Source organism: Macrobrachium rosenbergii, chromosome 16 (genome assembly GCF_040412425.1).
Source record: "Macrobrachium rosenbergii isolate ZJJX-2024 chromosome 16, ASM4041242v1, whole genome shotgun sequence".
Lineage (NCBI taxonomy): Eukaryota > Metazoa > Arthropoda > Malacostraca > Decapoda > Palaemonidae > Macrobrachium > Macrobrachium rosenbergii.
The window spans coordinates 10,101,785-10,115,590 of record NC_089756.1 but is presented as its reverse complement, the minus strand read 5'-3'; the positions used below and the strand labels follow the sequence as shown (position 1 = coordinate 10,115,590).

At 36.1% G+C, this 13,806-nt stretch overlaps 1 protein-coding gene and 1 long non-coding RNA gene across 3 annotated transcripts in view; both read right to left on the bottom strand.

Moving 5' to 3' along the window:
* The window catches only part of LOC136847084 (centrosomal protein of 164 kDa-like), an 85,868-nt gene extending 78,081 nt beyond the window's left edge, over positions 1-7,787 (bottom strand). The window contains exon 1 of one of the 2 annotated variants that reach the window (XM_067118370.1): positions 7,411-7,787. In XM_067118370.1, coding sequence (XP_066974471.1) covers positions 7,411-7,552 — 142 coding nt within the window. In that variant the 5' untranslated portion in view covers positions 7,553-7,787. The remainder of the gene's footprint in view (positions 1-7,410) is intronic. The other variant, XM_067118371.1, reaches the window with a different exon arrangement.
* Positions 7,788-13,378: 5,591 nt separating this feature from the next.
* On the bottom strand, positions 13,379-13,600 carry LOC136847087 (uncharacterized). The gene is made up of 2 exons (XR_010855608.1): positions 13,466-13,600; positions 13,379-13,422 (listed from the first exon to the last, which is right to left on the bottom strand). It is a non-coding gene; the product is annotated as an uncharacterized lncRNA (long non-coding RNA).
* Positions 13,601-13,806: the final 206 nt, after the last annotated feature.

The window sequence follows — 13,806 nt, the reverse complement described above, 5'->3', positions numbered from 1 at the left end:
TATATTACGTGAACAAAACTTCGCATAATTATTAGAGGAAAAATGGTAAATATTTTAGTATTCCTTCAAAAATTACAACAATGAAATGATCGCAATATTTTCAAGAGAAACAGTATATAAATTTAAATATTCGCTTTCACAAAATACGCGAATGAAAATCTGAAAAAAAAACTTTAAACCCCCTCGAAATCTAAACAAAAAATATAAAACTCACTTCACAAATGTATTTGTTAATTTACCCCTGATGAATCTACCCACCTATAAAATTCAATATATTTCTTACATAAAAATCATACGTAAATTATCGATAGCAATCTATAAAAGCCTATAAAACTCTCACATCATACCCCGAAACTATTACAGACACCTCATAAAGTCTATAAAACTAGAGAGGTTTTATATAATTGTAAAATTATCCAGGCTACAGAACCTACATAATTTCATAAAATTCATAATAGCAAAATTGTGGGAGAAAAATCTATAAGCTCCATAAAATCCATACACCATATTACGGAAGCTATTAAGGAAAAAATGTATAAAATTACCTATCCTCCTTTCCCATGCGAAAAAAAATACACTGCCACGAGATACCACATTCCTGCTTCCTCTCCGTTAACGAGGACACGCGACTACTGTACTCTAAAGGATAATTGTGAGAACAGAGATAGAAAAATAATCCACTTAATAAAGAGGGGAACGCACAGGCCACGTGCAGATCTCCAGTGGGTACGGGGACGAAGACTGATCTCATATTACCTGACCACGTGTTCTCATCAGCCACATATCACTAAACGACGCTTATCTCCCAAACCATCATCAGAGGGAGGAAATCAATACAAGCCACTTCAGTGGAAGTAGGGGAAAGGCAAGTCATGAACAAGTCATAAACATGTTATGAACAAGTCAAACACAAGTCGGCACCTCATCGGACATACTTCACAAACATGTTAAATACAAGCCAACGACTTATCGATAGTCCTAACCGGTGCTTCATACGATCACCCAGCACGTTTTTGGTATTTACGCTTTCAGTTTACGACGTGTTTAGTGTCATGGAAGGTCACGAGAGTCCGAGTATTGAAAGCAGAAAAATCTGAAAAAGCACTGAAAGGAGAGATTGTTTAACTAACATGCTCCCAGGCGTCACAACTAGTATGCCCCGTAGGGTGGTAATACCATCAGTGTACCTCACGTGGTGAGCTGTAGGCATTACTTAAGGGTCTTTGCGGCGTCCCTTCGGCCCCTAGCTGCAATCTTTTAATCACTTTACTGTACCTCCATCTGACTTTCCACCCTCCCCTAACAACTGTTTCATGTTTCGTTACAACTTTCAGACCTTCTTACTGTCAATTTCCCTTTCAGCGCTGAATGACCTCATAGGTCCCTGTGCTTGGCCTAAATTCTATTCCATTCTACACCTAGTACGGGTATTAGTGCTGAAAATCGACAGTAATTTTTTGCTAACATTTTCACACAAATTACCAATTCAGGCCTTACACACTAATGAATACCTCTCAAGGGGAAGACCAGCTTCCTCAACTTGAAAAGCCCATTATACTTGAAAAGACTAAGGCAATAATCCCCCCCCCCCCAACCATCCCAGAATATATAAAGAAAAGATTTTCCTAGGGAATGGTATTCGCCCAGTTTATATCTCCCACCAAGGCAACAAAGCAGTAATTACAACAGCTGTACCGGATCTAGGAATGGTGTAGTCGGTGGGGTATGAGGCTGAACTCGGTAAAACGAAGACAATATTGATTATAAAATAAAATATACTCGACAGATTTCCCACCCCACCCTCCCCCTCAGGTAGATGGAACTTTGCTGAATGAGTCAAGTTTTAACTATTCTAGGTGTAACCTTTGACTCGCATCAAACTTTTGAGAAACATCTAAATTCCGTTGAATTTACTCCCAAATACACAAAGGCCTACGAATCAACCACTTCCATTCTTTCACCATCCATACTAATCATTCACCGCTCCATCTTCCTCGTTTCCATTTACCTTTTACGTTGACGAATACAGCTGCTAATAGTTTATGTTATGGTTATGTGAATACACCAAAACATCTGTTACAACGTCAACAGGAGTCTATAGGCCAACAGTAATGGAAACAAGGAACAGCAGCAGCAGCTTTTCATGACTGAACTATTTCTATCGAGTAGACGGCCATGAAAAATCCACCTCACGCAACAGCAGCATTCGGGATAATTCAACATCCGTTTGTAAGAAAAGAACTTCCCTCAGTCGTCGAATCACAACAAGGCTCAGTGACTCTCGATTAAAAAAAAATATTTTTTTATTAAAATCATGCAAACACTAATTCCGTCGTTATATACAAAAATACGCCCTTCTAATTTACGGAGTAAAAATGGCGGGGAAAAAATTCACAGGAATCTGGTCAATAACTGATAGAAAGTGAGAGAGAAGGGGGGGGGACCGCAAATGAGCCCAGGGATACATGGCCCCGCAAAAGAGGACTATTAAACATAGCTGACCTACCCCCTAATCTGCCATTAGCTTTTGCCAATAACTATTAATCTTCTCGATGATTACATGGAATTAACATCGCGGAAAATCGACTGGATACCATATTTTTAAAATTAAGAACTTCAAATCTTTATTCAATTAAGTACCATGTACTTTGGATATAAAACAGCATAAATGATTAAGGGACATTTTTATGGGTTTTACAGATAACGAACATACACAATGAACAAGAGAGAGAGAGAGAGAGAGAGAGAGAGAGAGAGAGAGAGAGAGAGAGAGAGAGAGAGAGAGAGTCTGACAACCTAAGCAAAGGAAAAACTAAAAAATCATAAACATTCATAATTACTATTTCTGGAAAGCCCATTCATAATTAGTATTTCTGGAAAGCAAAAAACTACCTTTATATCCACAAGAAGCGATGGTCGCTTACAATTCAGCCTTATTTGCGACAAAACTCGCTCGCGCAAGACATTACCGCTCTCAATACAAGACATTACCCGCTCTCAATAATTAGTCACTAACGGAAGTATATCAACACTAAAATGATCAAAGTGGGAGCTTTTATCCCCAAGCCGTTCCATAAACCCCAAAAGGTACATAGCCACTTTATCTGTCTTTTGGGCGAAAAATTTTAGAATCAGTGAGTAAAAAATACCAACATGGCGAACGAAAATAAAATCCACTACCAAAATGAAATGTAATGTTGCCCCAAAATTACAATAACTTATGAATAAAAATATATATATATATATATATATAATATATATATATATATATATATATATATATATATATATATATATATATATATATATACATATATGTGTGTGTATGAGCGCGCGCGTGTGAATGCATGAAGGTACATATACATCCCGTAGTAATGAAATTAGACAATTTGTTGAATATATAATGATGAGTATTAATGCATAAACATATATGTAGATAAAACACAAATTAATACATACTGTCAGTGAAACTGACAAACTTAAAAGACGTATACAAATGAAACAACCAAACTTCACTTAGGCGTTTCTTGCACGAACAAGGATTATTAGCTATAGTGAGCACATAAGCTCTTCCTCTCTTACACACATACGGATTTCAGTTATCATACCTGGCTGAGGAAAAGCCACCATAACCCTAACGACCACCTGCAAACTTCATTATATAGGAAGCCACTGAAGGGACTCTTATCTGATCAATATCTGTACTGTGTCACCAAGACCTACGGCATAACTGGACAAATCAGCAAAAAGAGAACAGCCGCTAATACCAGCTTTTTCTAATAATGACACGATAAAAAGAGAGATAATATTACAGAACGTAAAAACAAAATTGATGAGTGTCCTGCCGGTTATGGTGACGCTCTTTACGTTAAATTTGCCACCCTACAGTCTGATCTCGGTGCACTAATGACAGTCTTCGTTCTTTAAAACCCGCAAGGTCACAGTGGTGAAAAGACTGAGCGTGGTTTAAATGTTTAAGTATTGTCCTTTTAACAAAACAAACCTTGTTGATTAAGAAGGGTTATCATTTTTCTTCACAGTACAGTAATAATAAATCACCGCTGTCTAAATACTGATGCATTGCAGTTTACCTATATTTGTACACCTATACTGTAGCATTGGATAATACCATCAACTTTTTGTCTGAATTAAGGAACTTATATTTTAGTGTATCGAGAACCATTACGGAACTGTCTATTATCATGGCTGGCAACTTTTCCTTAAGGGGGATATCCGATGCCAGAAGGCTCCACAAAGGCCTACATACGATAAAATACTTTTTCTTACCAGATGTCCCAGTGCCTAAGATCTATGAACTTAAAAGCAATAAATAGCAGTCAATATACTGCAGTATACATAGGTTTGTATACTACTCGAGGCTGAAATTTAATTAGGACAAGATAGCAACAAGACCCTTGACAGTACCCACATCCACTTGACGAATTTACTTTTTTCTTTGTTTACCCAGTCTGCTGCTACCTGCATGGGCCATATGGGGGATAATGCATCAACTTCACTCTTATATATACTGTACTTAACACCTAAATTTGAGTAGGGTAATGCATATGGAGTGGCGGGAGCAATACTTCAGGCCAGTACCATCTAGTGAGATTCGAGATGAAATTTGAAATTTCTGTAATTTACTGCTACTGTACTCCTCTGTTACGTGGTTCCTAAAGATTAAACAAGGGTCAAGCCCTAATACAAAATGGGGTGTACGAAAATCATCTATATTAGAATTTTGGGGGAATTCCTAAACAATATAAGTTTAAAGACTATTATTAAAAGAATAAATAAGATCTTATATTTCATTAACAAATAACGGATTTTTGTGACTCAGAACATTTATCTAATTGAAGAATGGCTAGACTCAGGCCAATTAAAAACAGATGCTTACTGGTTTCTTGAGTTTTCCACATTGTATAGGAGTCTAATTTTGTAGAGATAAGACTGAATGATAACGGATAAGGTTTATGGTACAAAATATATTCAAGATAATAAACGATTTTTCAATTTGCCATATGTAGGTTTTCTTGTTTCACAGCTGACAAGCATAAAAAGCTGTTAATGTAATCCTAACGGGTCTAAATGTTTTTCTACAAAGTATGATTAAACAAGTACATTCAAGAAACAGATTGATCATGGCCATTTTTGGCCTATGCTTTGTGATTATAAGCGAATTCTGAGTACATTTTTGTCATTTCTGCTTTGGAGGTTTGTGGTACTTTGACATAAGTTTTGAGGAGTGTGCTTTTTCTTACTCCAGCAGTTGCTGATAACTATTTTGTCTACAGATGGGTGGACAGTGTTGGCCAAGAGTGATCCATGAGTCTAGCACTGCACCAGTTGGCCATGGTGCCCACTTTAGCTGTAAGCACCTTCCAAAGTAGGCCAAGGATATTGTATTACCAAAGGCAAGCATTTAAACTATGAGCAGAAATACAGTATAGATACTTTAGATCAGAATAGTCAATGCAGAAAATCCCCCATAAATCTTGCATATCTTAGGAAAATGCATGGACTACTTAGTATGCTGGTACGGTATGTGGAAATGTCCATTGATATAAAAATTGCTTTAAAAAAAAGCATACCTCACTATACACCCAAGCAGATCTTTCCTATGGTTTTAACCCGGTATGTATCCACCTTTGCAGCGTGTTTCGTACAAGCCCATTGGGGATTACCGTAAAAACATAAACAAAAGACTGTAAAATATCATAAAGATAATGACCACCAAGAAATATTAATCCTAGATAACGACCCGCGAAAACCCTTGGGGGTCACTATCCAGGAAAGATCCCACCAAAGTTATAAACATCAAATACTAAGCATACACTGAAGCCTTCAGTTTATGAGTACATGCATCCTATTTCCCATGGCAAGGTGCAATGCATTACATCCCAATCTTGTAAATAAAGAAAAACACTCATTAATCAATGACTAAAAGTAATTTCTACATCACAAGAAACCCTTTACTGGATATGCAATAAAATTCTCATAATATGGCCTTTAACTAAAATTCTCTCAATTTACTTTTGGATCATCAAACATTCACACACATCTTATAAAGGTTAAATTCTCAAAATAATGTCATGTCTGTCATTTCCTACGTACTCATCTACTGAACAAAATGTCCTTCTTCCTCAGTGTATTTGCTTGTGATACAGAAGTTTACTTAGCATAAATCCCCAATTACACAGGTTTCAACATGACATGCCTCTCGCAAATGTGTCGCTCCATATTCCATACTCCAGTAGCTGTAAGGAAAATTTGTATTCAACCACCTCAGTCTACCTATATGGGCCAATGGTACACTAATGAGCAGGAACTGAGGAGAGATTTTGGTAATTTACACAGGAGATCTTACAAACAATTGAAACAAAAACTAACATTATTTAAATTTGCTAGTATAATACAACATATAATGGAGAACTATTAGGCCTACATGATTCTTGATGCTTGTATGTATTTGTGTTCATGCACTAAAAATTTCAAATATATATTACCTACAAATGACAGAGAAGTAAACATTGCTAAATTTAATTACAGTACTTACTGAAAATATGATGTCCATCTTACAAATAGGTTCCAAATTCATTCAAAACAATGACATAACAAAGACTAGTGACATTATCCAGAGAATCAGATATACATCTTGAGTCTTCTAAGGTCAAGTTCAGCAGTTATTAAAAGTTTACTTTAATATGAATTTAAATTGTCTATCAACTGGATCAAATTTAAATTGTCTATCAGTTGGATCAAAGACATTTATCCTGCTACATACCTAAAAAAATGACAGCTAAATTGTTGAAAAATGTCAGTACATTTTTTTAAACAGCGCTCTTAAACATCTGTTTACTGTTTATACAATGATAATCATAATCAGAGATGTTAATTATTACCAAATAAGTGAATTATGATGATGGGTAATTAATCAGCTAATATACAGACACTGACAGCTGACAGTTTCTTTGCCGACAGTAACTGACATTTGACAAGTCATTTTGAATTCATTCAAGCCCTTCCCCATCTCTGAATGCAAAAGATATTGTTTCCCGTGATGTGAGATCAGTATAAAATAAAAATGGGAGATGTAATGTTTATCTATACTTTATGCATAGTCCAGGCCTATTAGGTTAGGCTATGTTTGAACACCATACTGGATTAAAATCCAACAAGGCTGACAGGTAGGCTATCCAAGGAGTAGCTTAGGGCAGAGTAAGCCACGTAACCTAAAAGGAGCTAGCCTAGCCCTAATTATGACAAGCGTGTCATAACCATATTCTATCAAACGGAGGCTACGTCACATTTACGTCATCGGACTGGGCCACCGATACAACAGTACGTTCTAGGCCTATCACGATAAATTACATCAGGCTGGAACAACTCTCTCCTAATCTCTTTTCTTACCTTCTTCTGTGATATTGTAATCTGAAGTAAACACTTCCTCGAGAATCGTCTGTTGAGAACTTGAGAAAACCGAATCTTCGTCGTCTACATTGGAGGGACAGGAGTGTTTCTCCCTTAGCACACCTTCGCTGGTCTCGGTCATGCTTCATGGCAACGCATTCTCGTTATATTGAAAGCGTCGACGAGTTTGAACTGAGGAACTCATGACAGTCATTGTAGAGACCATTTCAACAATACTTCAACAATCAATGGCTGATGACCGATTGTCGAGCAACACCAGCGACAACTGAGACTTTGGCTCGCGACGGAATACGTCAGCATGGTCGTTTTCGAGTTTCCAAGGTAACGGGGAAGCTGCAACCAAAACAAAACAAAGTAGCATTCCCGTTTTCTGTTAAGCCTCTTCGTTCGGTTGCTGGCGCCGACTTGCGCTTAATGTAATCACAAATTTTTCACGTTAGTAGAGCGTCCTGGCAATTTTAAAGATATGAATTATAGAAAATATCTTTTGGTCGTGGTCTTTTGGCTTTACCTTAATTAGAACAATCCCATTCGCATATCGTATAAAAATTTGCTTATGTATTTCTGTGCAGATAGAGGGGTAAACTTAATTACCAAGTTGGCAATTGTTCGGTCTATTTCTAACCAAGAAAAAAAAACTTGTTCTATTGTTAGATACTTTCTCTCGCCCATTCATGTTTAAAATTTGCATCTTAGGAAGCAAAGATCATTTCTTAATATCTAGTCTAAATACCTGTAACTCTAAATGATAGTGCATGTTAGTCTCATCCTGCTCAACTATCCAGTTATGATCACTCAAAGACTTTGTCAGGTTAATTCCACTGTAATACCTCTAGTCGTCTAGTGAGTGGCTGTATGATCAGTATTAGCTAGGGGAATGTATCTAATCGAAAGCCGCAAATCTTCAGCACAAATAAAGGAACATTTTAAAATAATATACGTAAAACTCATTGCTGGTTTTTAACCATCATAACTAACTTTTCAAAGTGACCTACAGGTATGAATTTTGAATGACCCCATGCACATATACCAGTTTTATCTATAATTTTTGTCAAGCAATTTGTTTTCGAATGTCACATATCAGTTACAAAATTATCCCTGTTTTCAATCATCTGAGTGGTGGGTAGTTTAGGTTAAGCCAACGTCATGCTATCCTGGCCCCTTGCCTAAAGACAAGGTGTTGAAATGAATGAGGCCCTTGATATTATCTGCTGTCTCTTACAATGTGCAGTCTGTCATTAGGTTTTAAATGAATAGTATTGAATTACTAAGATCCCGATTGTCCTGAAATGAATTGAAAATTACCGTAAATGTCTACGTAGCATTGCATGCTTGTATATCAGGGTTAATAACTACAACTTCTTTGCTTTTTTCTTGTATCTCAGTTGAGTTCTCTCAACAATTTGGTCCTTACTGTTTCACTGTTAGGGGCCGTTCAAAAATTATCTAACACTTTTTTTGGTGATTTTTTACCACCTCCCCCTTGTCACGCCTCATAACACATGTCCAGACCCCCCTAGAAAATTATGTAACATCAACTATTATAGCAACCCCTCCCCTGAATTAGTATGTTTCCTTTTTTTTTAATGCAATAATATATTAAAATCTGGCCTAATACCTGGAAACTATTACCATTAGGTTTTTTTTAATACTTTTATGTTATGATATTTAAAATGAAAATGTTGTTAAAGTCATATTTATGCATAAAATAGAGAATGTCAGAGCTCAGAAAAGGGATGAGTTTGTAATAATATTCTATGTCGTGTAATAAATATGGTAGAAAATGTTGAAGCACAATCAAGGGTTGAGTTTGTGATACTTTTTAAACATAATTATACAAAAAAAATTAAATACCATATTCTCAATATTACTAAAATATAATAAAAGTCTATTGCAGAATATATATTATCTCTCTTTTGTCCTTCTACATTTATATCTTTTAAAAATAAACAAAGGAAAAAATCTGAAAATCTTATGTAACTTATAGTGCACGCCCCCCTACCCCAACTGTCGCACTCATAACACGCCACCATAACCCCTCCCCCAAAAGGCGTTACATAATTTTTGAACGGCACCTTATAATGAACTTGCATGTGCTGAAGCAGCTACATCCCTAACGCCTAAGAAGCACACTCGTAAATTTTATCATGGCCTTCTCTTATCGAGCAAAAACATATCATAAGTCTTACTCAGCTACTGCTCCCATGAAATTAATAAAAACCAAGATTTGCTTGATTTTTTTCACCAAACTATGAACGGAGGTATTTGTTCTGAATCATGTCCATAATGTTTCATTAACACAGCATTTCAAACAAGGGAAGAAGATAAAAATGAAGCAAGGAAAATAAGCAAAGGCCTGGAAAATCTAACCTGGTTTTAGAAAAAACTAAACACTGAAAACAACCTGTTTATTCATTACTAACTTTTGATATCAGGGTCTTCATCTTGCACACTTTCTGCCCGAATTCTTATCTAGTGTACTGTAGGTCTTCAGCTGTGCCCTATTTTCATGATTTCCTGGAACTTCCTAATGGTCTTTGTCCTGATACTTTAATATCTGTTATTTCCCTGACAGACATCTCACGACTTCTCACTACAAGCCCAGACCATCTTAATCTGGGTGCCACATCTTTCCATAGTTTTCTCATTTCTAATATGATCTTCTCACTGTATTCCAGTATTTCGTAGTTACACTTTTACAAAATCTGCTCCATTTTTTTACAAGTGCCTATGTCTCTGCTGCCTACAATAGTGCAGGCCATATATAAGAATCAGTTTTTGTTGTGTATACTAATAGGATGCATCTTTCTTATTTAATGGTAGTCTACAAGCTTTTCCCACTTCAGCCATTCAGTTGCTATTCATTTTTATAGTGCACTTTCCATACGTGCTTTGACTAGCGTGTCCCCAAGGTAACAAAAATTTTCAACGTCTAAACCCTGTCATTCCACCTCAACACTGTGCTCTTCTTAACTCTCCTCTTCATTTGTATCTGTGACATACAAAGTCTCTTATTCCATTTACACTTTGCAAGAATCCTCTGTGACACCATCAGTTTCAGTTATCGAGTTCACCTTCTGCAACATCCACAGGATGCCTGCTTTCCTGACTATCCTTTTTCCTTCACTTCCTTTCCAGTCATCATAATAACCATTTTACTTGTCATGATTTTCAGTTCTGTCCTCTCCGTTACACTCTCCAGTGTAAGCATTTCTGACCCATATAAGAGATTCAAAATACATCCTTTACACCCTATATTCATATGCTGCTTTTTCTAACTTCTTGGTGAATTTGTATTAAATGTAAAAAAAAAAAAAACTGGTATAGAGACACTTTCTAACTAAAGTTGACATTATTTTCATGACCATCAGTGGAACATTTATACCATACTATTACACTAATCATAGTTGGTATGCTGTAAGGTAAAATCTGCATCACAGATAATAATACATATGAGTAAGATTTACACCCAGTAAGCATAATGGTACCCACGATACCATTATGCTTAAAGGTACCACAGCTACTGTAAAACTCAGTTAAAAAGAAGGAATTTGTACACTGTCTGATAAAATCCAGAAAGGAATGTACTGTACTACCTTAACTCCTTTGGTGAAAAAAACCTTCATTCAATACAGTACAAGCAGATGGAAAACTTAGTGACTGAATGTACTCTGTTTCCATTAACAACTTCCTGAGGACTACAATAGACTGTGCTAAACAAATCTGGAATGACCTTTCAACTGAAATTTAAACTGCTACTGACAAAGGTAACATTAAAGTACAACTGAATGAAAAAAGTGGTTGGTGCAAAGAAAAAGCTTTTTACCCCATTGTTGGGTCTTCATGAAAAGCCGTAATCACAACAAGGTAAATACATGGTTCTTTGGACTAGGCACTGTGTATTATTTTATAGGACAAATTCTGAAACTGATCGTGTTGAGATGCAAGAATCATCTCAACTGTAGACTGTAGTTAAGTTAGATATCATACTTATTTTAAATGAATTTACAGCAAAAATTACTAAAGGTCTATTGATATTTCCCATTACTGTTGAATGTGCCAAAGTTTTTAAGGTTTTAGATACAGGAACACCTTCCTAGTTTTATGAGGTGATTAAACTCTGCTGAACAATGGAATCTTCTTAAAGACTTTACAAATTCTAACTCTGTGATACTACATGATTTAAGGCTCAAGAAAACATTAAAACAATTACAGAGGTATCTTCTTGCCTAACATAGCAGGTAAAATTGTCAGGCTAACAGTAACTTGGAAAATGGTTCCATTTTACAATCAATGAGGATTCAACCTGTACTCTATGGTGAGAAAGATTTATGCTTTAAAGCAAAGACAATAAAAATTTCATGAGGCAAATAAAAGAAAAATTTAATGAAAAGTCTACCCTACTCAACACTGCATTAATAGATCTTGCAAGAACTTTTGACAATGTAAGTAAAAGAGGACTCTTTCAGATTTAGAAAGACTTGGTTGTCCAACCAAAAATTTTGAAACTATACAACCATTCTATAAGGGTATGAAGGCATGAGTATTATAAGATAAAGAAGAGTTGTCAGGATTTGTTATAAATTGTGGTGGGGAGCAGTGATGCATGCTAACACCAGCCTTGTCAGTATATTTTCTTACTTGTTACATAAAGCAATTGAAAAAGCTGTAGACGAGTCTATTTGCATTTTAGAATGATTGGGTGACTGTTCAGTATTAGTTTTCAGAAAATAATATCTGATAATAAAGTTGATGTTCTTCCCTCCAACCTTAGTTTGGATGAAAACATATCCAACTAGACTGGGAAGGCTGCAGGAGTTTTTTGGCTTATTATCATATTGTTTTGTTCAGCAGTAAACATGAAGATCAATGATCACAATTTTTGTGTACAGGTACAGAGGTATTACTTACCTATGCACCTAATCAAGAGACTTAGTAACTTTCATTACCATCTTTCACCACAGTGAAAATGTTGGAGGTCTTGAATGGGACAAATTCAGACTCCATTTACACCCATATAAGTGGGACAAGATTCCACTTTATTGGCCATCTTACCTGAATGGATGACGTTGAATTTCTGATTATGTATCTATCAACTAACAGAGATGAAAGATAAAATATGGAAGACCCCTTTTTGTGATGATAAAAATCTGTGGAGTGTGACTTGTATCAATGAAAATACTAAATGATTGGGATGAAAGCACAAATAACCAAAGTCCAAAAAGACAATGAAAGCACAAAAATGACTGGAGGAGATACCAGAGGTAGAGGTGCGATCAAAAAGCATAATGCGTGTGCACACCGTGAACAGTAATGCTTGATGAGTACATGCATCATTCGTCTCTATCAGTTTTCTAATAAGTATCCAGGTCGGCTCATCATTGACTGGTTCTCCAGCTGCTTTAAAAAACAGTTGTTATACCTGGTACTCGTAGGCTTTTCTCTTACTCATATTGAGGCCTATCATAATCTTCCTGATGTTCAATTTCCTATTGGGCCCTCTCTCATGTCAACATTTTCCAGTTGTATACATTCTCTTCATTTAGTACATTCTAAGAGTAATGCCATCATTCCATTCCTTTATCACTTTCTTTTCAGATCTAATTTCTCATTTACATCATGCATGTACTTTGCCCCTATAAAATTTTTCATCCTTCCACATCCAAATCACTATCCTGAACATTTTTTTTTTTTTCCCCTGGGGAGTTACATTCTAATTCCATTCCTCTAAAACTCCTCTTTGCCCTTGTTCATGCCTTTTAGTCCCTCACCTCTTCTCCCTCTATAGCTCTTTCCACTCCTATGCCTATCCTTTATCAGAGCTTGAAAGCTGCCTTCCTTTCATTGATGTTACACCACTACTGCAATTTGTATTCCTTACACCACTACTTCTGCATTTTGTATTCCTTCTTTCAGTGGTTTCCATCTTTCAGATTTTGAGTCTATATTTTCTTATTCTTTTTTGTTATAATTTACTGTACTCCTTTTTTTCTCTTTTATTTTTCAGTATCCCCGCCATTACTTGTGTGAATACCTCTTTCTTCATCCAGATATACGTCTTCCCAGATGGTAGCACTCAAACCTGATGAGTTGAGGGGTTTCTCCACACAAGGGTCACTTCAGACCTTTACTCTGCATTTTACAAGCAATCTTACAATAAAGGTTCTTTGTCTTTTTCCTTCAACTCCAGCTGCATTTTTTTTCTCTCCCTCTCTCTGTCCAACTTCATCAAATGTTTCTTGCCTTTATGTCCATACCTCATCTAAAAAGGAATCCTTCATGCCACCCCTACGAGAGATCAGAAATTGCACAAAATTCTGATTGAACTCCTGTGTAATAATGAAAGCGACTGATAAGGAAAATAGCTATGCTTCC